Source organism: Phyllopteryx taeniolatus, chromosome 15 (assembly GCF_024500385.1).
Source record: "Phyllopteryx taeniolatus isolate TA_2022b chromosome 15, UOR_Ptae_1.2, whole genome shotgun sequence".
NCBI lineage: Eukaryota > Metazoa > Chordata > Actinopteri > Syngnathiformes > Syngnathidae > Phyllopteryx > Phyllopteryx taeniolatus.
The window spans coordinates 14061404-14086241 of record NC_084516.1 but is presented as its reverse complement, the minus strand read 5'-3'; the positions used below and the strand labels follow the sequence as shown (position 1 = coordinate 14086241).

The window sequence follows — 24838 nt, the reverse complement described above, 5'->3', positions numbered from 1 at the left end:
TAAACGTAAAGTACGCCATACTAGTTCGAGAAGGATGTCATTAACATGAACCAATAAATTAAATATTAGTGTAGCTGGAGCCACATTAAATGAGCAACTTAGTGCAGACTTGACATGCCAACACAGTACAGTAAGTGCGTCAACGTAACCTTTTCTGCAGGTTTTCCGTGATTCTCCTTCACCTCAGCTCCTTCTTTTTTTCTGGGACAGGAAGTGACCGCCAACTGAAAACACTGACCCAACATGTCACCTGTGTAAACAAGCTCAATTGATATGCGCTGCTTGTGATTCCAACTTTTGTCACGTAAGTTCACATCTGACCTATTTATAATTTTTGCTTGAACGCTATTGGGGATTTCCATCTCTTCACCCTTATATCAGATAAACATTTCATCTGGGCTACTTCTGGTTTAGGAGACAACAAGTGGAAAGCAGGAAGGTTGCTATCAACACAGTCTCCCGGCCGACCTGAAAACAGAAGCTGGACCTCCATGTGTTCCCCCCTCCCAGTAAGGTGAGCAACTCATCAGGAAAAGCTGCCATGGCTCAGCTCTGGATGTCTACTCAGGGTCACGTGGTTCATAAGGTCAGACAAACATCTCATGCACATGTGCTGGACGGCCTCAAGGAAGTCTACAGTGATGACATTGTTCCACTGAAGACAATAGTAGGTGAATCGGAGTTCGTCGTGAGTAATTGGAATTAAATACGTCCTGCCTTAATTAAAAAAATATATATTTATTTCTACATTGCATTTGCATGTATTTGGTTATTTTTATCATTGTTCATTTTTTTGTCACTTTTATTTTACTTCATTGCATTTGTTTGTTTTTTTTTTTGTATTCATATTTTAACATTTATTTGTATAATTATTATTAGTAGTAGTAGCAATAGTAGTAATGGTAGTAGTCATAGTAGTATATTTTTTTTCTACTGGTCATCTGCTCCCACTTATCCCCCCAACAATCCATAAAAAAGTTTTTTTTCTTGTTTTGTTTTATTAGTTTTTTTTATATGTGGGGGTGGGGGGGGGGGGAGCGCAAACAGACAATACATCCACCTTTTCAGGCCTAAAAGTATTCCGGAATTCAATATAGTCAGCATGTATTCTTTCGCAACACTATAACGTTTCTATCCAAGTCCCAGATTACTGCACACTCTGACTTTGGCGTCATCATACAGCTTTTCACAGTCACTACATGTCAATCATGATACCAATGATTGGTCGTGATGTCACTCTACGTGTCAAGTAATTACCCCTGCAACCTGAGCCGCAGCGTATGTTGTATGGCAGCCCCACTTGGACAAATTTGCTTGGTTTTACCCAAAACGGTCTTTTCCAATACACTTCATGGGCATTTATGTAACTGATTAATTGTGCTCACTCAAGCAATGCATTTGTCTTTGTTACTGAGGCCAACTAACAAAAGGTGTTGACGTCTCCTACCCTATAGGCCTTTGTGTCTAGCAAGCTGGTGTCAACTGCCTAATTTTTGACAATTAGAGTAAATGAAGGGAAGAGCAGCCAAAATGTCTGACGGCACTAAATTACGAGTACCTAAGGTGTCCGTTTTGGCAGCATAAATGGAGTTTGCTCCCTGATGAAAGCAAGCATTTATCACTATTCACACCAACGCCAACATTTAGCTGTGTCTATACATAAAAGTTAAATAAAAATTGTACCTAAATCAAATGTTAAAAACAAACGGTCCTTAAAGATTAAATGAAATGTATTGTACTGAAAAGTTAAATCCAACTAAACTGTAGTTGGGCAGTGGTCATTTTGCATACCACTAGAACAAGCCATCGTAGCACTAGTGGCACTTGTATTACACTTTGAGAATCTCTGATCTAGAGAATGCAAATTCTGTGGAAACACCAAAGGCTTCTTGTGCGTCATCACAGCATGTGACTAAAACAGACCAATCACGAGAGATGATCTCCGCGGCATTCTGTGCGCTGCAACGATCTGTGCCGTGTGTGCGTCAAGTGGCGCATAGGGGCCGCGCAGCCCACTGCTTCGCTCACGGGACGCAATGCAGGCGCGGGAGTAGAAAGAGGCCTGAAAGTGAAATCCTGTACAACGAATTGAAACGTAGGAACATTTCGACTGTGAGCTGGATTATAATATTCACATAATGACAGAATGCTGTCCAATTACAGTTACTCGCCATGGCAATTTTGCTGGGTTGAGTACTTCCTGTGTTTTGGGCTACCTTCACAATGCAGGGCATGATGTCCAATTTGGACTTTTTGTTAAATCCAGTCTTTTTATGTAGTCATACACATTACAAAAACAAAACAAAAAACAATAAAAATCAGCTTCTGTTGTGGATTGAACCCGTCGGTGACGTCACACCCATCCGTACAAAACAGAACTTCACATTGTGCCTGCGCACAACCACAAGTTACCGTGTTGACAGAAGTAAATACAGCCCCTCGCTGACGTCTCGTCATGATGCATTTGTGGTGATATCAAGGATTTTGTGCAACCGGAGCCAACATTTTCTTATATTTATCCGTCCTAAAACATCGTTTTTTCGCCGCTGGCTGTTTTTTGCTCTTTCGTAGGCCGTTGCCGTTTTGTGGCCTGTCTGTTTTGTCGATGAATTGTGACGTTTTTCGCCGTTTGATGACTTATAGGTTGGATGCGCGCCCCGTGAGCATCCATACTGCACTTCCGACGGATGCATATCTGATTTATATCCACATATGAAAAAATCTGAATTGTACTGTTCACATTGACATGAAAAAATCTGATACGTCACATTGGGCAATAAAAATCGGAATTGACCTACATTGTGAACATAGCCTTATTTTGCTCATTATTGTCAGTTTAGCGTGTGACGGACATTTGTATTGGACAATAATGATATACGGAAAAATCACATCCCATATTGAATCAATACGGTAAGCGACATCTAATGGCCAAATAAGGCCCGGTTACACACAAAAAGACAACCGACCTGTTTTTGTGCCGATTTTGCCCCAACCAAGCCCGTTAAACGCCAGACAAACTTCAATCTTATAAGATTATCCTCTAAGGTTATCCTTAGGTCTGATGTGTGTTCAGAGTGGACCTGTCCCGATTTTAGGGTCCGAAACAGGTCAGGGCCGACAATCATAAATAATGAGCGTGTTTAATATTTACGACGATATGTCTTCATGTGGGTGAAGCAGAGCCGACTTCTCCTAAGTCATGACACCGTGAATTGTGACGTGGAACAGAATATAGCCAATCAAGAAGCACTCCGACTCAAAAAAGGAAACGAATGTTAATAAAAATAAGCATGTCTTACCCAAAGTTGTTTTTTTGTATAAAAGTGGGTTCCCCAGAAGGCAAGAAATATTTTCCAGACTAGTCGTTTTATGAGGACAGTGACATTTTAGAAGGCTTCCAGCTCCAGCAACCTTCAGGAACGTTCAGGAAACATCGGCGCAAAGCAAAGTGTTTCTTCTTCTTCGGTTTGGTGAAATCACGTGTGATCACGCGAGACTTCGAGTTTGGCGTTTGAACAGTATCTTTGTGTGTGTGGCGTTCTGTATTCTGTTCTGTATAAATGCCAGATTTTTTTAACTTAATGTGTGGGGTCAGTCACAGATAAAAATAATCTTTTAAGATTTGAAAAGTCTTTGTGTGTACCAGGCCAAAGGGACCATTCTGTATTTTACGGGATGGGTTGCAACCCCACTACTGCTATCATGACTCATACACTGTCACAAATAAAGCCTTGAGGAACCAGCTGTCTCTGCACAGCCCCCAAACCATTTAGACAACCCTCCTATGTGTGCATGCTGTCTGTGACAGCTTAACACACACATCAAACAACTGCTACACCCCCCACCACCATGAGCCCACCTCCCAAAACCCACACCTCCTCACTCTTTGGGCGTCGCAAGTATCACCAAAAAGTGGCCCTCAAACATGCAAGGTCTGGATAAAACATCAAAGATGCTGGCTCTTCGGCAGACAGAATCACACGCGTGTGTGATTTTTTTTTTTAGCATCTTTTTCTGCTGTCTGTTATTAACTTGTCCCCGATAGATGATGGACATGGGTGAAAAATTGAAAGAAGTCTGATTGTCACCGTGTGTGGTTTACAGCGTAAGGCCACACAGGAGAGGAGAGCAGGAACAAAGACGGAAATCTATTAGGCGGCACAGGTGGACTGTTAGGTCAAAATAACATCAAGTCAAGTGGGTGCAAATGGAACCATACCATTCTTATGTCAGAGTGGGTGGAGGTGATGGTTCCACTGTGACTCAAAACAGCAAAATGTAGTCAAATTGCTCTAACAAGCGGGGGAAACATAATTGGACGTGGTTTATTGGTTATCAGGCTACTTCCTGGTTTATGGAGCTTTTTTTTAAGTTACCGGGGACTGTATCATTTTGATTTTGGGCCAGGAAGGATGGGTCCATCATTGTTAGCTAGCAGACTACATCATTGTTCACAGAGGATGACGTAGGACAACGGGAACTGTTCCATTTTTGATTGTGGGGTTGGGGAACAGTTTCATCCTGATTCAAAATGTCAAAAAGAGACAATAGATTGCGCTAACAAAATGGAAAAATGTAGTGCTCTTCGCTAGTAGGCTACATAATGGGTTATGAAGCATGTCGTAAGTTGACAGGAGCGTTCCATTCTGGTTCACGAAGGATGACGCAAGGCAACTGGGCCATACCATTTTATATGCTGTATATGGGGGAACACAACTATTTCTATTGCGACCCAATTGGCAAAAACAAATTCCTTTTAAAAAGTTTTGTTTGTTAGGTGGCAAGCTACTTCCTGTTTGTGTTTGCATTAAGTTGACGAGGGACCCTTCCATGTTTTATTCTGGGGTGGAGGAACGGTTCCATCCTGACTCAAAACAGCAAAACAAGACAATAGATTCTCAAAAGTTGAAAGACTTGTACAGTACTGTGTTTGTTTTTCAGTTCATTAGCTATCAGACTACTTCCTGTGTCATAGAAAATAATATTTTGGGGGGCTGGAATGGATTGATGGCATTTCATCCATTTCAAAGGGGAACGAACATTTATTCGTGATTGAGTTACAAGCGTGATAACTGAGTATATTAAACTGTTAGTCACGTTACCACTGTATCTTTCTTGTGGTCACAATTAAAACATTTTGTCATGTCATGTCTGGGGTTACGTATAATCTTGCTAACAAACAACTAAACAATACCTACCTACTTAAAAAAAAAAATTCTTCTTTTCGTCCTGTTGACATCCCTGCCAACGCTTGGCTTGGCTAAAAATAGCTTGTGGTGCCACCAACAAACAGATGGGAAGTTCACTTTGATTTATTTGCAGGATTTTCCTGCTTTTGCCAGGACGGACAAACAGGCAGGATAAGACACAAGTTGGGTGGAGTTTTAGATACACAATTAAGTCGTGAAATTAATACATCCAGTGTGCGTCACAATTTTAAAAAAAAAAAAATAATTACAAAAACATCCCGGAAAGCAAAAGGCGGTCAAAGCAAAGGAGATGAGAGCAAAGGCCTCATAATGAGAGGAAGGTGAGTGGCATAGGGAACCGACGGACGGCCGTGTAGAGGAGGAAGGGATCAGTGTCGAGGGTTGGACATTGTTGAGTGATACAGTAGTTGTGTCTATGTGACTGGGTCGGCGCCACTGTTGCGCCCACCTCCCCCCCCCACCCCCCGTACTGAGTTGTGGACTGAGAGGGCCCACCTGGGGACAGGCAGCCCTGCTGACATGGACACGGGTGTGTGGGGGTAAGGCGCTTGTAGACAAATGGGAATGGGATTAAGTTTAAATTAGACTAAATATTAATACAGTAATCTGCCATATATTCACGTATCCACCTACAGTATTCATTTCGGAGGGGTTTCTGTGGAACCTGTCCCCAGCTAGTGGCAGAAAACTCACTGTAGCAATACATTTTTGGAAACACCCAAAGATGCTACGAGTTGCCGCCAAAGGCCTAAATATGAAATAGTACAGCTATTAGAGGAATGTTGAGTTGCTGTCATTGATTAAAGTGGTAGAATACGTCTCCAGCGCCGGCAGTCCACATCGAAGTCTGCACTCACGCCAGCCCCCCCAACAACTTAGACCTACTGTACTACACAAAAGCAAACGACTGTAGTCATGTTTCCATACGCTTTTTCAAAGGTAAAGAAAATTATAGACAAGCACATTAAAGGTAAAGGCTGTAAGATCATCTACAAGCAGCTTGGTGGTGGTGGTGGTGATGATGATGATGATGATGATGTTGATTTACCCTGCCTCTTGCCCAAAGTCAGCTGGGATAGACTCCAGTTCACCTGAAATATTGATGGAAATTGAGTTGATAATGAGATACAACCAATTTTTATTGGGATTTTTTTTTTTTTTTTCATGAAACATTTTTGCATAATGGTTCATATTGACCCAGTAACATTACTGTACAGTTTTGCTCTTCCTCCAAAGAAATAATGTAACAGGAGGGTTAACGCAACATGCTTATGTTTATATACAGACATACTGTAAAAATACTAAAATGCACAAAACAAAGGGATGAATGACACAGAACTGTAAGTTTTATAATATATTTTCAGTTTCCCTAAACTCAGATGTCTGCGCAATTGCCATGGGACAATGACTTGAAATGTAACAGTTTTTATTTTATTTTATTTTAGTCCTTTTTGCATGTAATTTCCTATCACTGACAAGCTGCAGCATCAGCCCAAAGTGCAAAATGTTGACAAATATTTCCAACTATTCAGTCTTAGTTGTACTTTTTTGTGCTTCTATTTCTGTGCCATCTTGCCTTAAATTAATTTGTCTCAAAGTGGAGAAATGTACAAGTCCAAATAAAGTGATTTGCCAAATCTCAGAAAATGGGAACAAAATTGACAACAAATTGAATAAGATTAGTCATTTTGTTTCAGATGGCACAGCCATTTTCAGGGTTTTAACTGTTATTCATGAGGCTGCTATCAGTTTACATAATGAGCTTTAATGTGGGTTTCATGGTTGTTGTCATTCATTCAAGGTTGGATGACTTCCACCATGTTGGATTGCGGTCGTGCGTGTTGGAGCATGTCCACAGGCAGTCGCAGGATGGAAGAAGCAGCTACAGTATTTGGCCTGGACTCCACAGTGCTCAGGTACCGTAACGACTCTTCGATTGATATTGAAATGATAGGTAGCCGGTGGAACTTGTCATGCCCGGACTTGACTCGTGGTTGACTGTCTAAACATGTCTACATGTCTACTTTCGCGGCCTCGGGCAAAAAAACAAAAGCTTTTCAACACGAGCTTTCACTTGGCCGCTGAGATAAATCTTCCCTTCTTGTCCTTCATTTGTGCAAGAAAAGATGAGGGAAGATTCTCTTTATGCTGACATCATCCCATTAATCCTGCACCAAACATTTACAATTACTATAATTACTCATATCCTTAAATATACTTAAATCCTTAAATAGACTGACAATTGCCCGTCATTGTGATCATTTTTCTTTTTATACTGATTAGTCTCCCCCCCAAAACCATAACTTAAAATACAGTTTATATTATGAAGTTAGTATTATTCTTCATATTGCTGTATAACATGTTAAGTGCTTTAATAAAAAAAAAAATATATATATATATATATATATATATATATATATATATATATAGTTTTTAACGCTTATCAAGAAGAATAGAAAGAATTTTCGATACTAAAAAAGTGAAACATCTTTTTTTCTTCTATTGTATGTCATGCAAAACATGCAATTTTGTAGAAGATAATAATAAATAATACAACAAGGAAATGGGAAATTAGATTAAAATACAAAAAAATATGTCAAATAGTTATCCACATGAATATAATATAATGCTTAAATGGTGAAAATGCATCTAGCAGAGCAGGATAAGTGGTTTGAATGTCGCCAAAATATATACCACTTTTGTAATAAATGTCTTTCTATTGTATTCATATTGCAAGGGTGCAACAGTTTGTCACTTTGTGCAAATGCATTTTGTTATTTTTTACTTTATTAATAATCTGGAAAATAATATAGTCTGAAATATAAAAAATATAAAAATCCTTAAATAGTTTGAATAGATAAAAACTGTAATATTTAATCCTCAATATTTAATCAATATGATTTAAAAATGAAATCAAGTCTCCAAAACATGAGGTGTCTAATTATTGTATTCATATGGCATCTTGTTAACTTGAGCAAAAATATATCTATATTTTTTTAACTTGGTAGTATTAATCTAGAAAAAAGCGCATAAGTTTTCCGTTTAATTGCAATTGTGCAGCTAAACAATAAAACAATTTCCTCTTCATTATCATCTATGTTATTACAATTCCTCACCGACAAATATATAACATTTGCGTTTACTGTTTTGTGTTTTTGCTTTTAAAAATCCTTCTCTTTGCATGATGCATTTTTATTTCATGTATGACTGCGCATTTCTTTTCTGTGTAAAAACAAAAAAAAGTGACGAATACAATGAACTAGCTCGGAAAATAATTATAAATAAATAACTGAATGAATGAATAATGATGTACTGTACTTATGTCAAGTCCTGGGTATCTATATCTAGAGGTATTTATCTATAGTTAGTTACATTTCAAGTAAATAAAAGTGAAAAAATAGCAATAGTAGAGCAAATGTACAGTATGTTCCAAACGTAATTTGGCAAGTTTCAATGAGTTCCAAATGAGTGGGCGTGTTTCCGCTGGGAGTGGGCGGTAGTCTTGTGAAGGGGGGGTTACGGCGCATCCTGGGGAGGGTTCACTGCTTGGAAGGGGGTTGGCGGGTGGGGGCGTTTTCTATAAGAGTGGGCAGATCACACATGCAGCAACACACTCCGCCGCGAGCCTCAGAAAGAAAAGCCATGGAGCCTACCGAGAGCCCTTACGAGTACTACGACTACGAGGAGACGGAGAACTCCACCATGTGCGACTACTCCGAGTGGACGCCGTCCTACTCGGTGATCCCGGTGCTCTACATGCTCATCTTCATCCTGGGCCTGTCCGGCAACGGCGTGGTCATCTTCACCGTGTGGCGGGCGCAGGGGAAGCGGCGGGCGGCCGACGTCTACATCGGCAACCTGGCCCTGGCCGACCTGACCTTTGTGGTCACGCTGCCCCTGTGGGCGGTGTACACGGCCATGGGCTACCACTGGCCCTTCGGGGTGGCCCTGTGCAAGATCAGCAGCTACGTGGTGCTCCTCAACATGTACGCCAGCGTCTTCCTCCTCACCTGCATGAGCTTCGACCGCTACCTGGCCATCGTGCACTCGCTCTCCAGCTCGCAGCTGCGCACCCGAGGCCACATGCGCGCCTCCCTCGCAGCCATCTGGACGCTGTCGGGCCTCCTGGCCGCGCCCACCCTCCTCTTCCGCACCACCCGGCACGACCCGGGCAGCAACCGCACGTCCTGCGCCATGGACTTCGGCCTGGTGGCGACCAACAAGCGTCAAGAGAGCTTGTGGATCGCTGGGCTGAGCATTTCATCGTCCGCCCTTGGGTTCCTGCTCCCCTTCCTGGCCATGATGGTGTGCTACGGGTTCATCGGCTGTACCGTGACGCGCCACTTCAACACCCTGCGCAAGGAGGACCAGCGCAAGCGCCGGCTCCTGAAGATCATCACCACGCTGGTGGTGGTCTTCGCCGCCTGCTGGATCCCCTTCCACGTGGTGAAAAGCGCTGACGCCCTCTCCTACCTGGACCTGTTCCCGGCCACCTGCGCTTTCCTGCGCTTCCTGCTGCTGGCCCACCCGTACGCCACCTGCCTGGCGTACATCAACAGCTGCCTCAACCCCTTACTCTATGCCTTCTTCGACCTGCGTTTCAGGTCGCAGTGCCTGTGCCTGCTCCACCTCAAGAAGTCCCTGCACGCCAGCCCCGCCAGCTCCTTGTCATCCCAGAAGACTGAGGCCCAGTCTCTGGCCACCAAGGTCTAGCACGCCTGGAGGACTCAAATCATATCTCGGTGCTCATTTACTAGTTCTTGACTCCATGGACTACAGACTTTTGGAGCACTTTGAAGTAGACTGTGTGGAATGTATCTCCAAAAAGGCCCAGGTTCTCTCTTTATTTCTTATTTTTGGTGGACCTCGACTCAAATTTGCAACTGAAGAATGAAATGTTCTTGTGGCATGTACTCGCACTCTGTACTACTACTGTATTACTACAGATACTTGTGTTAAAAAAAAGACTGGTAAAAATCGAAGTACTGATTCAAATCCTGTACTTAAGTTAAAAGGGAAAAAGTACAGACTGAAATTTACAAACGTAAAAGTGAATCTTTACTGCCGCTCTCACACAAAATAGGTTCCCTCTTTCATTACCTTACATCACATGACATGTCGCATGGTGTTTTTGTTTTGTTTTTTAAACCAAGGGCTAGCTAGAATTGACTCTTCAAAACAACCTGTTCCGATTGCCCTGCTAATGTTGTGAACAGACGAACAAAAAATGCTGAATTAGCTAACAATAACAACGGAAAAAATACACCTTACTCGTATGTTTTTTCAGATTAGACAAAGAATTTTATGTTTCTAGGCTAGCACAAGAGAACCCATTTGCCACGAATCATTCTTGTAGCCGACAACATCAAACAGTTCTCTTAAATCAGGCCATGAATGGGGAATATCTTGCTTCTCTGAATCTGTTGCCATTGTCGTTCATGCTCCCCGGTTCTTCCATGTTGCTGCTGTCCTTGTTTTTTTCCCGTCCACACGATCTCAATCAATCAAGATCTCAACTACAGTTGATTTGACCTCTCTCTATTTACATCTTTATTACACCGTGCCATCATCCGGAGGTCGAAAAAAGCCCATTTTGACAAAGTAAGGTCTACAGATACTGGTTTTCAAATGTAGGGAATCCTCAGAAAAGAAGATACTTGAAGTACAGTAACCAAGTGTTTGTACTTTGCCTCCCACCACTGCATTTTGTATTCGTAAGCACTTGAGGTGTGACAACCTGGCAAGACGTCAGCCTGCAGTGTGTTACTACAGTCGTGTGCGTGAGTGTGTGTCAGTATGAGGTGGCGGGCTCTGATAAGCGTGATAAAAAGAGACGGGGGTCTCGGGATGCAAGGAGGGGGTCTAGACAGGCGGACAGATGGCAGCTGACAAATGTTTTCAGACTGCCAGGACTGAGAGCCCAATAAAAAGGTGACTACTTTGACGGGCTATCTGCGTGTGTGCGTGTGTGTGTGTTTTTGTGTTGTCAGACACAATGCATTTGTTCCTCACAGAAACATGAATTTGTGATATTTTTTGTTTGTTTGTTTTTTGTGACGCTTGATGATCTATGATTTGTAATAAAGAAATGTGAAAATCCAAAGAACCCCTTCGTTGTTAGTCTGTGTGGCGTCTCACTCCTCTCTCTATTTTGCTGGAATGTATTTTCTCTCCTCAGTTGAATGTTTGCTTCTTCCTGAGGACGCATTGCTGAGGGGAGGGGGCGGCCCTCCCATTGTGTCGTGCGCTGGGGTTTCAAATCAAAGTATACAGTATGTCTGCAGGAAATGCATGTTGGACTTCTGTTTCCCCCCCGACCACCACCACCACCCCTCCACGCAAGGCATGTTTCTGTTCCTCTCGCGCAAACAATCAACTGTTCCTCAAGTGCTATACATTTATTTAGTGATCCAATAGCGTTGATTTTATTGACAATCCCCCCCCCCCAAAAAAACCTCAGGAAAACAGGTTTTGGAGCGCTAAATGAGAATGTTAACGAATGTGGACGGTATTGAGCTTCTTACAAGCATAATCAGGGAGACAGAAGGAGCAGCCTAATCCGGGTGGACTGGTTTTAATGTGGGTGTGGACTCCCTGTCTGTCTGTGTTGGTGGCTAATGGCTACATACGTCAGAATCAATTCAAATCACGATGTAGTTTGCGTGAAACAAGCTTAATTCGCCAAAGGAAGGTCAGAGGTTTTAAGAATGCAGCCCTTGACCGAAGAGTCCTGGATTTCATTCCCCTAATTGGTGTCGTAAAGTTGCCTGCTTCTCCAGTGTATATAGTCACCACTGTGATACGTATGCACGATTACAATTTTTGTTTCAGTAGTAATGTAATTTAAAATAGAATAATAAATAACCCAAAAAAGTAGCCAAGATGTGCAATTGTACAGATAGATACATATACCTGTATATACAAATCCATAAAAATATAAACAGTTAAATAAAAAGTGTAATTGAAATAAAGAAAAAGTAAAACATAAACTAAAAATAGTCTGATAAACACAATAAACAAAAGTGAAAATGTATTAAATATAATAAACAAAAATACTAAATATCACTTTAAATGTATCAGTTTGTCATTAAAATTAACTATACAGCACGTTCTAAAAATAGTGTTGAATAAATTAAAGAAAAAAATAAGTAAAAATATTAATAAAATGACTTGTGTAATCAAAATAATTATATTCCCAAAATCCATTGTGATTAAAGCAATAAACGAAAAGTTGTAAATATTTTGCATAAAATACATTAAAATGAATGAAAGAAATTATGTTATTAAAATAGATGATGAAAAACACAATTGTTGTGCCATTAAAATGAAATGTAAATATTTATTCTAAAAATATATGAATACTGTAGTTGTGAATGCAATAAACTCTTATTTAGAAAGAGTTGAAAGAAAGGGAAAATACATAAAATATACATGATTAAATAGAAAGAACTAACTTTTAAAAATTATTTTTGCTGTCATTAAAATAAACGATAAATACACAAATAGTGATGAATGCAATAAACAAAAAAGAGTTTAAAATAGGTCAGTTTAGTGTTAAATAGACGAATAGATCGTCATTAGGGTGGTGGGCGAGAAGCGAGGTCCACCCTGAATTGTTCACCAGCCAATCACAGGGTACATGTGACAAACAACCAACCATTCACACTCACATTTACACCTCAGAACAAGTTAGTCTTCAATAAACTTAACATGCATTTTTGGGAAATGTGGGAGGAAGCCGGAGTACCCAGCAAAAAAAAAATAAAAAATCTGAAGAAATATATGCAAATATGGTATACTGTAAAAAATAGAAATATATATTATTTCTTTAAAATGTCAATGTATCCTCAAGAGTTCAGGTAACAGAAGAACTTTTCAGTCACCTTGGTATATACAGCACAAGATGAATGCATTCCCTGTAGACTCATCAGCTTTTATTGGCGAGGCCCATTTCAGCTCGATTTCACTAGAGACGCCTCGCCAAAGTATCCCTGACCTTTCTGCATCAAAGCCGTATCCTGCTGCGTAACATAACCTGCATAGATTATTTTCACGGAGCTTTTTCATGAAGCTCGTGTTACTTTAAGACTCAAAAACATTTCGTGGCGCGTGGACACTGTAGAGCTGCCATTTGGTGTCTTTGATGCACTTTTACTGCAGTCCACTTTTCCAAAAGATTTTTTTTTACGTCAGCGTTTTCATTTCTTCGTGAAAACAACCGGTCGAAAAACAAGTCCTGGAGAACAGATACATCGTGTGGGGACGATCAAACTTTTGCTTATTGCACCACAAATAATGTTGTAATCATCAAATTGAAATATTAGACAACACAAGTAAACACAGATTGCAGTTTTTAAATGGTTTTTATTATTAAGGGAAGAAGAAAAATCCAAACCGACATGGCCCTGTGTGGAAAACAATGATTGCCCACTAAACCTAATAACTGGTTGGACCACCCTTAGCAGCAATTAAGCGATAACTTGCAATATAAAGTGTGGAGTCTTACCTCTTTTTGTAATTGACGTCTCTGTTCGATACTAAAAATAGTCTTAGGTTATGTGGAGACAGCTTTACTAGCGTTCCAGTGCCATGGTCGCTCCACAATGTTGTGTGCGTCGATTTCTATGTCATTAATTCCGGCTGGGATGCCTCAGTTCGTCATTTCTCTGCAACGATTTATTAGGTTTAAAACCACCGGTTTAGTTGGAATGTTTGTTTTATTGGCGTGCCAGTACCCATAAAGTATCTAATGTATGCATTTTTCCAAATGATACAACATAATTTATTGCAAATTATTTTTGCGGACCTCCAAGTTAGAGCTCCTGGGGAACCCAGTTTGAGAACCACAGCTCTATAGAAAGCAAAGGGGAGAGTTTCTGTAGGGGCAGGCATTAATTGTCATACCAATGGGTGGCCGCGCTATTGTTTGCTTTCCAGTCAGACCTGCTGTGTGTGGCGAGCGCGTGTCCCCGCTGCCATAAATCCAAAGCCAATAAAGCGGCTCACACAGAAAATAGACGCAGGAAACACGTGGCATTTCTCCTCTGCTCCGACACAATGGAGGAGAAGCGGCAACCTGACCTGGAGCCCTGGTGAGGCCTGGGGATGAGATTGGCCCAGTGTCTTTGTGGCGGGACCCAAAGCTTCATGACATGAAGTGTCGGGAGTGTGCAGGGGGCAGGAAAGACAAAGGGCGGGTGAGCGAATCAGGGTTCCTGATCAGGGATATCCTGTCTTGTAAGGGCTTTTTGCAGGCATCTTGAAGGACGGGAGTCTTGTTTTTGCACCAAAATACGTAGAACGAGAAAACACCTCAAGTGACTAATAAGACATCTCTTTCTCCCTCGCTCTCAAAGGCGCCATCGTTAATGGCGACACGTCGTTTCCGAGGCGACGAAAGAAGACCGGCTTTTCGAGAGAAACTCCGGATCTTGGCCTTAATGCCAGTGTCCTAGTAAGCACAAAGCGTCCCTTCATCCCTTTATCTCCGGCCTTCCCTTCAGGTCCTAAAAGGAGGCTCTGTGACCTCCAGCGGGCTCGAGATGCTGAAGAGGCTCAGCTGCACGCTCTTCGTTGGTGGCAGGTAGAGAAAGCAGCGCAATGATGCCCAACGTACAAACGATGATGAGTAAGTTTACAACCACTGTGACGCTGGAAATGATAGAATTCCACGTAATTGGTCTGAAAAAGTATTATTTACGACAAATAATGTATCTTTGTTAATCTATCAATTCCAGCGACGTATTGTATACAATAGTGAGAGGAAGAACCATTAAATGGCAGGAGGTCCAATTAACATGTGTATCTTCCTGTTGCTATTCATATAAAAGAAGACAGTGAACCCATTTATGGCGGTAGATGCGTTCCAGACCCATATAGGTGAAAATCTGCGATGTAGGGAAACCACATCAAAAAAGCATTTTCATCATTTTTCCCTTACCACATGGCTTGAATACATGCAAAGTTATTAAAACACTATTCCTTAGCACCTGTTCTCACTCTCGCTGTCAAGAAATGGGAGATTATCGTGTAACATCACTTTGAGGAAATGAAAAGAAGAATTGCGCTTGCACAGTTATCCAAATAAGAGGCCGAGTATGCTTGCTTCAAGCTGTTTATTTGTCACTCCCAGTTGAAGTTTACTGTAAACCTAACACACTAAACAAACGAAAAATGACCAATGAATGTATATTTAAACACCAAAATGTTCAACCAACCTCTATATTTTTGTCAAAACAAAAGTTTGCGAGATTAATGCTAAAATAAGCAAAACGGCATAGACAGGCTAGGTGAAATTAGCACGGCAGTCACGGTAATTATAAACTGTTAAAAAAATATAATTCTTTTCACTTAGAAAATGTATTCTATGTTAATTGTAACCACACGTAATCTTTAAGATTGTTTTTCTTTCTCTCTGTCTGATATTGTATTATCACTCTGCTGCTAGACAAGCAAGATGTCTGTGGTTGGTTGGTTGGTTACACGAGGCAGATAACAATTGCCCTTTCATGACCTCACCTAAGAAGAAATTGTTCTAGAAACACTTTTTGACCAGCCATCAGGTTGAATTCTCTCCTTGCATGCGTTTTTATTCAAGCGTATCTCTCATTATTCGCAAACTGTTTGTCCTGTCTCTCGTCTACTAAAGGGTTAACTTTTTTCCCATGACACAAACCTTCAAACAACTGACACTAAAAGACACCCGGCGCAGCAACACATACAGAGCACAAAACAAAACTCACAAGCATATATTCCGTCTGCTCTGTAGGAACAATGAATATCACTAGAGCATATAGTTGGGGACCTTCTTTGCCTCTTCTTCGTGCTCTTAATTATGCTGCATCTCTTCCGGTAAACCTCACTGCTGCCCAGCATGTTGCAGCACAATGCTGAAGGCACGCATCTCTACATTTAGACTTGCCTGTAACCTGTACGAATGCGAGCGATGAACGTGTTCAACCAAACGGGGTGAGGTGCATCACCAAGTGAATACATTTATATTTATTGAGATGAGATTATCATGACTTCAATATATATACTTTTGGTGACATATTTGTTTGGTGGTGTGTCTTGAGATGTTTCTAATGTAACATGTGCTTTGGCACAGTGAAGTTTGGGAAACTCTGGCACAAGTAACATCCAGAAAGGCAAAGGTATAACAACTGTCTTTAGGTCCTCCTTATTCTTGGAACATTTTCCCTTCAGTTTTATCTTCAGCAGGGGAAATGCATGCTCAATCGGATTCAGGTCAGGTGATTGACTTAGCCATTGCATAACCTTCCACTTCTTTGCCTTAAAAAACTCTTTGGTTGCTTTTGCAGTATGCTTCGGGTCATTGTCCAGCTGCACTGTAAAGCGCCGTACCGAAGAATTCTTTCAATGAGGAAGAAAAACACCTTCAGAACAGTTGGCCAGATCGACAACACACTCCAGGAAGTACAGTAAGTGTATGTTTGTCACAGAGTGAATACAGAGGGTTCACCACAAGCTGTAAACCATTAGAGAGCCTCAAAAACAGGAAGGCCAGATTAGAGTTTGCCTATCAACATCTAAAAAAGCCTTTATAGTTCTGGGACAAGATCCATTTGTCAGATGAGACAAAGATCAACTTGCACCAAATGGATGGGAAGAGTATGGAGAAGGAAAGGAACTGCTCATGATCCAAAACATACCACCACGTCAGTGAAGCATGGTGGTGGTGGTACTGTCATGGTGTGGGCATATATGGCTGCCAATGAAACTGGTTCCCTTGTATTTCTTGATGATGTGACTGTTGATAAAAGCAGCAGGATTCATTCTGAAGTGTTCTAGCAATATTATCTGCTCATATTCATATTCAAATGCTTCAGAACTCATTAGACGGCACTTCACAGCGCAGATGGACAATGAACCGAAGCATACCTAGAAAGCAACCAAAAAGGTTTTGTTTTTTTAAGGCAAAGAAGTGGAATTTTATGCAATGGCATTGTCAGTCACCTGACCTGAATATGATTGAGCATGCATTTGACTTTCAGAAAACAAAAGTGCAGGGAAAATGCCCCAAGAACAAGCAGGAACTGAAGACAATTGCAGTGGAGGCCTGGCAGAGCATCACCAGGTATGAAATCCAGCATCTGGTGATGTCTACGCCTTCCAGACTTCAGGCTATAATTGACTGTAATTCCGACACCGTTCACCTGATTTGGATGTAAAGACATTCAAATTAAAGTTGAAAGTCTCCAATTAAAGCACATTTTGTTAGTTTCATTTCAAATGCATTGTGCTGGTGTTTAGAGCCAAACAGAAGAGAATGGCGTCGATGTACCAATATTTATGGACCGGACGGTATAAGTGGATCTCTGGAGTGCCTGCCCAACTATTAAGTATGAAATCAAACATCCAAGTAGACCTTTTGTAATCTAGAACAATCATATTTCTAAAAATCTGTTCAGCACTTCACTCCTACTGTTATGTAACTCACTGATTTTCTCCACTCATGACTTAGCAGCTCAGCCAGCCGAAGATCCAGCGCCACTTTGAAGCGATTACACACTTTGAAACCCATCCCGCCAGAAGGTAAGCAGACCTGCATTGAGTTTTGCTGGATGAAAAGAGAGTATAGCATTAGCTAACAGTCTTTGATTCTGAAACGCAGCATGTACAGTACTCGATTGCTTGGCGAAGTTGTCGATGTGGTGGGGTGCGGGTATTTAGTCTTTGGTCATGTATCCATGCCGCACATACAGTACTCGCAATTAACATTTTACTATTAACTGCAGTTTGCTTATTTTTCCACTTCAATGACAGTGTGTAATGTTAAAATGTTGTTAAATACATTACCTGTACAGTTAATACAGGTCTTTTGTTGGTGACAGTTTGACCTGGAACAGATTCTTGCTTGTTCTTGTAATTAGTTCCAAAGGGGAAAATGGTTGGAGATTCCAAATAACTCCGGAATGAAATAATATCCAACTAAATAATAAAGTCGATATGCACAGAAAATGCACATTATTTGTACATTCATAATTATAAAATTGGAATTTGACATATTTTGACAGCTGCTTTACTGGACCACAATTTTTGGGTTGACTCATTAAACTGCAGTATGTCAATTAGTTAATTAGTTTACGCCACATGATCATGATTGCATACGCATATTCACATAAATAATTGTCCTCTTCTGAAATGGAACTTACAATTATTATTATTATTATTATTATTTTAGGGCTCCACGTGGTTTTGAAAAGATTGAACTGTGCAGAAGCAGTCGGTTGACTTGCTAACGTGACGGCTCCCTGACAGGTGGCATTTTGAAAAGGAGCCCGGGGCACACAAGAAGCCCACAGAGACACCGAGGGGGGTGATGATGCATACTGAGTAAGTCCTGTGGAATCTGGCACATTTTATCAACAACACGGTACAAATTCCATGTGGTCATTGTTTATATAGTGCAGGCAAAAATACATTGCGTTGTCTCGAAAATAGAGAGTGGTGGTTATAGAGGGGAAATAAGATTGAATGGCATCGTAATAAGTGCCTAATAGTGGCTCGTTACGTAGAATTACAGGGCGTCGTCGGTTTTTGACGGCGTTCCGTTCCTACGGTGGCAACGCAACCCAAATTTGTACGAAAGTCGTAACGCGCCGTTAACGACCACACAAACTCGATCGTAAAGTCGTAACTACAGTAAATATGTGTAAGAAAAACACCGAGAACATATGTAAAAAAACAATCCAATGAAAAAGCGATAAACACGGTGGTAAGTGAGCGCGTATTCACAGTGGTGGAGTAACAAAAGTACAAATACTTGTCAGGATAGATTTGAGTATTTATTTTTCTGATGACTGTTACTTCCTACATTTGAGAACACTTAGCTGTATTTTCTACTCCTACTTTGTCAAAATAGACTACTTTTTTTAACCTCCGCGGACACGACGTAAAAAAGACATATTTTTTTTAAGGAAACCATTGTAGCTTGATTGAGATCTTGGGGTCTTATAAGGCGTAAAATATAGGAACAGCAGCAACATGGAGGAATGTGAACAAAGGAGCATTTACGACGACAGCAACAGGGAGAAGCAAGCTATTCCCCATTGATGGAATATTCAAAAGAATTGTATGACGTCGTCGGCTAAAACAATGATTCATGGAGAATGTGTTGTGATTTGTGACAGCCTAAAAACCACATCCAATGTTAAAAAAAAAAATCTTCGGCTAATCTGAAACAAAAACCATGTTAAACTAGTTCATAACCTGGAAACGCCGTATGTCGGAAGCGTGGTTAACCGGTGTGCTGTCTAAAATTACTCGGTTAAATACAGTAAAAGAGTCACTACTGACATCTAGAGGCAAAACCACGCCCATCCCGGAACCTTCGTGTCAGGTTTGTAGTTTGTGTCCGGAACAATATGTGAAGACGGACAGTTGTCATTGTTGAGGCTAGTCGATGCTAAATCACGAACGAGTCATTTCGTTGATCCAACCGATATAAACTGACCACACTCGGCATGCTGACCAGGGGACAGAAGCGGCTGTGGAAGTACGTCGAGGAGGGCAGCCTGTTTAAACTCAAGTCGTACCTGCGAAAGCACCGGGACTTGGACGTGAACTTCTGCCAGGGTAAGAGGCGGAGGAGCCCGCTGCAGCTGGCCTGTGGCCTTGGGGAAGACGCCGTGGTGCGGCTCCTGCTTGAGCACGGAGCCGATGTTCTCCTGGCCGACAAGAAAGGAGACACGGCGCTACACGTTGCCGTAAATAGAGCTCTTAAACGTGGAAAAACGGGTGAGAAAAATCGAACATATCCATTATAAAGTCCCTGTAGACACATTTAATGCACCCTGGTTGTTTTTCATGCTCTTTCTGTAACTTTGCTTGGGGATAGGAGGGTCCTACTTTACAACAGCTTTATGTACATACTGGACTGCGAGTGCCCTTTTTGAGTACCACAGAGGTGCCTTGGAGCAAGGAACAAAACTCTTAACAAATTGGCCCAAACAATCCTAAACCTGTCAAACTGCTCTGATTGAGAAGTTATGCCGTGCTGCACAATATTATTGCAGTCCAGGAGTGTGCCAACTGCCACCAGTGTTATCGAGTATTTAATCACTTGTCAAGGGATTATGTCGTTTATTACAAAATGTATATAATTGTAATGCATTACAATATTGGGAGAAAATGCGTAGTTAAATTACAGTTGCTTTAGGAAATTTCCAGCATTACAATTTTAGTCACGTGAAAAAAGCCGAAAAAGATCAGATTATTATTTTTATTTTTTTTTAATATCACTTTCTCTAAATCAACGCTTATGATTATCTCTCTCTGGTCATGTGCCATTCTGCTGTTGTTTCAAACGAGACATAATTTTCCAAATGTGACCTTGTGGTGAAATATATTTAATTTGTGAGATTTTGAAAGGGTTAGACTTACCGTCTCACTTTTGAACACACAAAAAGAACACAAATATTTGGGCAGGTTAACCTTCATAATTATTGACTTTTTATGGAACATTCACTTACCTGGTTTGTCGTATGAAGTGATATCATCTAAATTGTGCACATTTGTCATTACGTTAACATGGTATTGTGGTTTTCCACATGTTGTACACATGTAATACAACAAGCACATTTGTTGTTATATTTTTACATTCTAGTCCGCTAACTAATGGTCCAAGAAAAAGACACGTCACACAGTTATTCTCATCACTGATATTGCTTGTTCTTTATTCTGCCTGCAGCTTACGATGACCTGGTTGTGCCTCTCAGAAAGAGTTGCCCGGAGGCCATGGATGCCTCAAACATTGCTGGCGTGACACCCCAGGACCTCCTGAATGGGTTTAAACACTTAGAGGTAGAGTCCAGTTTATATTTTGTCAGAATTGCAGGGTTACAAATCAATACTGAAGGCGATCAAAATTTAGTTGCTGGTTTCACGTGATGATACAAAATAGCCTGATAATATATACAAATAAATATAAATAATGACGTGTGACAAGCATCTTAATCACGTTTAATATCACTTTGTTACTCTAATGTATTGTTTCACTGGATCAAGGTGAGTTTCATTTGTAAAACTGGAAATAATACTTAATTTAAAAAAAAAAACAAGACATACAACAGAGTTTCTCTATACAGTGGGTACGGAAAGTTTTCAGACCCCATTACATTTTTCATTCCAAATTTGTTCTATTGCAGCCATTTGTTAAAACAATTTTTAAAAAAATCCTCATTAATGTACACACAGCACCCCATATTGACAGAAAAAAAACATAATTGTTGACAATTTTGCAGATTTATTAAAAAAGAAAAACTGAAATATCACACAGCCATAAGTATTTAGACCCTTTGCTGTGACACTCATATATTTAACTCGAGTGCTGTCCATTTCTTCTGACCATCCTTGAGATGGTTCTACGCCTTCATTGGAGTCCAGCTGTGTTTGATTATACTGATTGGACTTGATTAGGAAAGCCACACACCTGACTATATAAGACCTTACAGCTCAGAGTGCATGTCAGAGGAAATGAGAATCATGAGGTCAAAGGAACTGCCTGAAGAGCTTAGAGACAGAATTGTGGCAAGGCACAGATCTAGCCAAGGTTACAAAAGAATTTCTGCTGCACTTACGGTTCCTAAGAGCACAGTGGCCTCCATATTCCTTAAATGGAAGACATTTGAGATGACCAGAAGCAATCGGGAGAGAAGAGTCTTGGTGAGCGAGGTAAAGAAGAACCCAAAGATCACTGTGGCTGTGCTCCAGAGATGCAGTCGGGAGGTGGGAGAAAGTTCTAGAAAGTCCAACCATCACTGCAGCCCTCCACCAGTCGGGGCTTTATGGCAGAGTGGCCCAACGGAAGCCTCTCCTCAGTGCAAGACACATGAAAGCTTGCATGGAGTTTGCTAAAAAAAAAAAAAAAAAAACACCTGAAGGACTCCAAGCTGGTGAGAAATAAGATTCTCTGGTTGATAAGACCAAGATAGAAATTGTTGGCCTTAATTCTCAGTGGCATGTGTGGAGAAAACAGGCACTGCTCATCACCTGTTCCATACAGTCCCAACAGTGAAGCATGGTGGTGGCAATATCATGCTGTGGGGGTGTTTTTCAGCTGCAGGGACAGGGAGACTGTTTGCAATCGAAGAAAAGATGAATGCGGCCAAGTACAGGGATATCCTGGACGAAAACCTTCTCCAGAGTGCTCAGAACCTCAGACTGGGCCGAAGGTTCACCTTCAAAAATGACAATGACCCGAAGCACACCGCTAAAATACAGAAGGAGTGGCTTCAGAACAACTCCGTGACTGTTTTTGAATGGCTCAGCCAGAGCCCTGACTTAAACCCAATTGAGCATCTCTGGAGAGTCCTGAAACTGGCCGCCCACCAACGTTCACTATCCAACCTGACAAAACTGGAGAGGATCTGCAAGGAGGAATGGCAGATGATCCCCAAATCCAGATGTGAAAAACTTGTTGCATCATTCCCAAAAAGACTCATGGTTGCATTAGCTCAAAAAGGTGCTTCGACTAAATACTGAGCAAAGAGTCTGAATACTTATGGCTGTGTGATATTTCAGTTTTTCTTTTCTAATAAATCTGCAAACATTTCAACAATTCCCTTTTTTTCCTGTCAATATGGGGTGCTGTGTGTACATTAATGTGGAAAAAAATGAATTTAAATGATTTTAGCAAATGGCTGCAATATAAAAAAGAGTGGAAAATTTGAGGGGGTCTGAATACTTTCCGTACCCACTGTATATGAAGCGTACAGAAAGGAAACGGCATTTAAAACATTACGTGCTTAAAAAAAGAACCTCTGTTTCTATTGGTCACAGCCTTCTGGACAAGGCGCAAGCAGCACATCTCAAGATGACATGGAGAGAGATTGGATTGAGAAGTTGTTTGGTGAATGTCAGGATGAGTTCTCCGAAACCTTTGGAGTTTATGATGGTAAAATATCTATCTGTCTGTCTATATTATATCTGTAATATTTTTGTATTTTTACCCAATGTTTTTGTATTTTTTCCCAACATTATTTTTCTCTCTTATTATTGTATTTCTTCTATTTGTTTATTTTTTGTCTACTATTTTTCCCTAATGGTTTGGCATGTATGTTTTAAAAATATTTTTCGTCTAATATTCTTTATGATGGTGATATTTTTTTTACTGGATGCTTCTCTGATATTTTTGTAGTATTTCCTAATGTGTTTGTGGGTTTAGTTTTTGTTTTGTATTTTCTACTCATGTTGACTTTTGGGGGGGGGGGGTTGTTTACTATTTTTGACTAATATTTTTTGTATTTTCTGCTAATATTGCTTGCGTGATGTATTTGATGCTGGTGACAATTGTTGTTTTTCCCTAATATTTTTGTATTGTTTTATATATCTTTTTTGTCCACTATCTTCATTTCCCTAATAATGTCTTCTTTTCTGGGTACTTTTTGTCTATTTTTGTGCTTTCCCCCAATATTCTTGTACCTTTTTCTAAATGTATTTTTTGCTTCTTTGTCTAGTTTTTTTCCCTGTAATATTGTTTTTTTTAATTGAGTATTTTTAGTCCACCATTTTTGTACTTTTCCCTAACTTTGTATTTTTTTTCTAATAGTGTATTTTTACAATTTCTATTTTTCCACTATTTTTTTGCATTAGTTTTTTTGTGTGCTATCTTAATCTTGTTGTATTTTCTTTCTTATAATTGTGTATTTGTTGTCAACTGCTTTTGTGTTTCTTCCCTAATAGTTGTATTTTTTTCTAATTGTGTATATATTTTTCTTTTTCTTTTTTGTCTATCTTTAGATTTCTTATGTCCTTAAGGCTCCTTAGACTGCACATACCTGTACACAGTAATTTTTGCTCCTGTGGGTTTGTTTTGCAGCGGATGACTTCCTTCCTGTTGATGAAGACGATGAGGACTATGGTGACTGGGCTGATCGCATTAGAAGAGAATATTTCTCAAAGAAGCATGCGGAAGCACAGAGAATGGCCGCGTCTTCGTCTAGCGGGAGGAAGAAGAAGAGTAAGCGAGAAGAAGGGGAGCAGAGCTACAAGGAGCTGCACGCCAGGCTGCAGAAGGAACACGAGGAGTATTTGTCTCGAGCCGCGCGCAAAGAGGAAGAGATCCGGCAGGGTAAGAAGCGGCGCTACGAGCAAATGTGCACAGCCACGTTCCACGGCGGCGGCGCCAAGCTGCTGAGCTACAGCGACATCCCCTGGCCGGCGCCACGCTGCACCGTTCAGGAGATGGCGGACGTCATGCTGCACGGCGTTGACCGCACGGACGCAGCGGGCTTCCGGAAGGCGCTGCACAAGCAACAGGCGCTCTGGCACCCCGACAAATTCGCCCAGAGGTGCGAAGCTCGGCTGGACGGGAAGGACAAGCAACACATCCTGGACACGGTGACGGCTCTGTCGCAAGAACTTAACAGACTGGCGCAGAGCCTGAAACCATGATGAGACAAGATTCTATTCTGTTTGGGAGTTGGGGTGGGTGTTCAATTCAGTTCTTACAGAATTTACAGATTAAATGTGTATTCAATTACATCTGGAATGATGCACCTGGAACTTCTCTGACTCCTTATTTATACAATAGAACACATTTTTGGGGTTGCGGCGCTTCGATGGGGCCGGTCGACCATCCTGGGTCCCTCAGTGTGGGTGGTGTC

The 24838-nt window shown here is 40.9% G+C and overlaps 3 protein-coding genes across 9 annotated transcripts in view; all 3 read left to right on the top strand.

Annotated features, from left to right (window-relative positions):
• Positions 1-18553, top strand: part of LOC133465306 (TBC1 domain family member 10A-like) — a 47292-nt gene extending 28739 nt beyond the window's left edge. Inside the window, exons 10-15 of one of the 7 annotated variants that reach the window (XR_009784594.1) lie at positions 415-514; positions 7012-7126; positions 14714-14838; positions 17484-17572; positions 17698-17765; positions 18415-18553. Coding sequence is in view for 4 of the 7 variants with exons in the window: in XM_061747966.1 (XP_061603950.1) it covers positions 415-514; positions 7012-7126; positions 14567-14665 (314 nt within the window). In the remaining 3 variants the exon portion in view is untranslated. Of the gene's footprint in view, positions 1-210; positions 305-414; positions 515-7011; positions 7529-14566; positions 14681-14713; positions 14839-16531; positions 16652-17483; positions 17573-17697; positions 17766-18414 lie in introns of those variants that run through there. The other 6 variants (XM_061747967.1, XR_009784595.1, XR_009784596.1 and 3 more) reach the window with 6 other exon arrangements.
• On the top strand, positions 8758-11310 carry aplnrb (apelin receptor b). The gene has a single exon (XM_061747487.1). It carries the CDS (start codon positions 8811-8813, stop codon positions 9921-9923), a length of 1113 nt encoding a protein of 370 aa, XP_061603471.1. The 5' UTR covers positions 8758-8810; the 3' UTR covers positions 9924-11310.
• Positions 18554-19583: 1030 nt separating the features above from the next.
• On the top strand, positions 19584-24730 carry nfkbil1 (nuclear factor of kappa light polypeptide gene enhancer in B-cells inhibitor-like 1). The gene is made up of 4 exons (XM_061747971.1): positions 19584-19970; positions 20923-21035; positions 23013-23127; positions 24052-24730. The coding sequence occupies exons 1-4, from the start codon at positions 19697-19699 to the stop codon at positions 24624-24626; spliced, it is 1077 nt and encodes a 358-aa protein (XP_061603955.1). The 5' UTR covers positions 19584-19696; the 3' UTR covers positions 24627-24730.
• Positions 24731-24838: the final 108 nt, after the last annotated feature.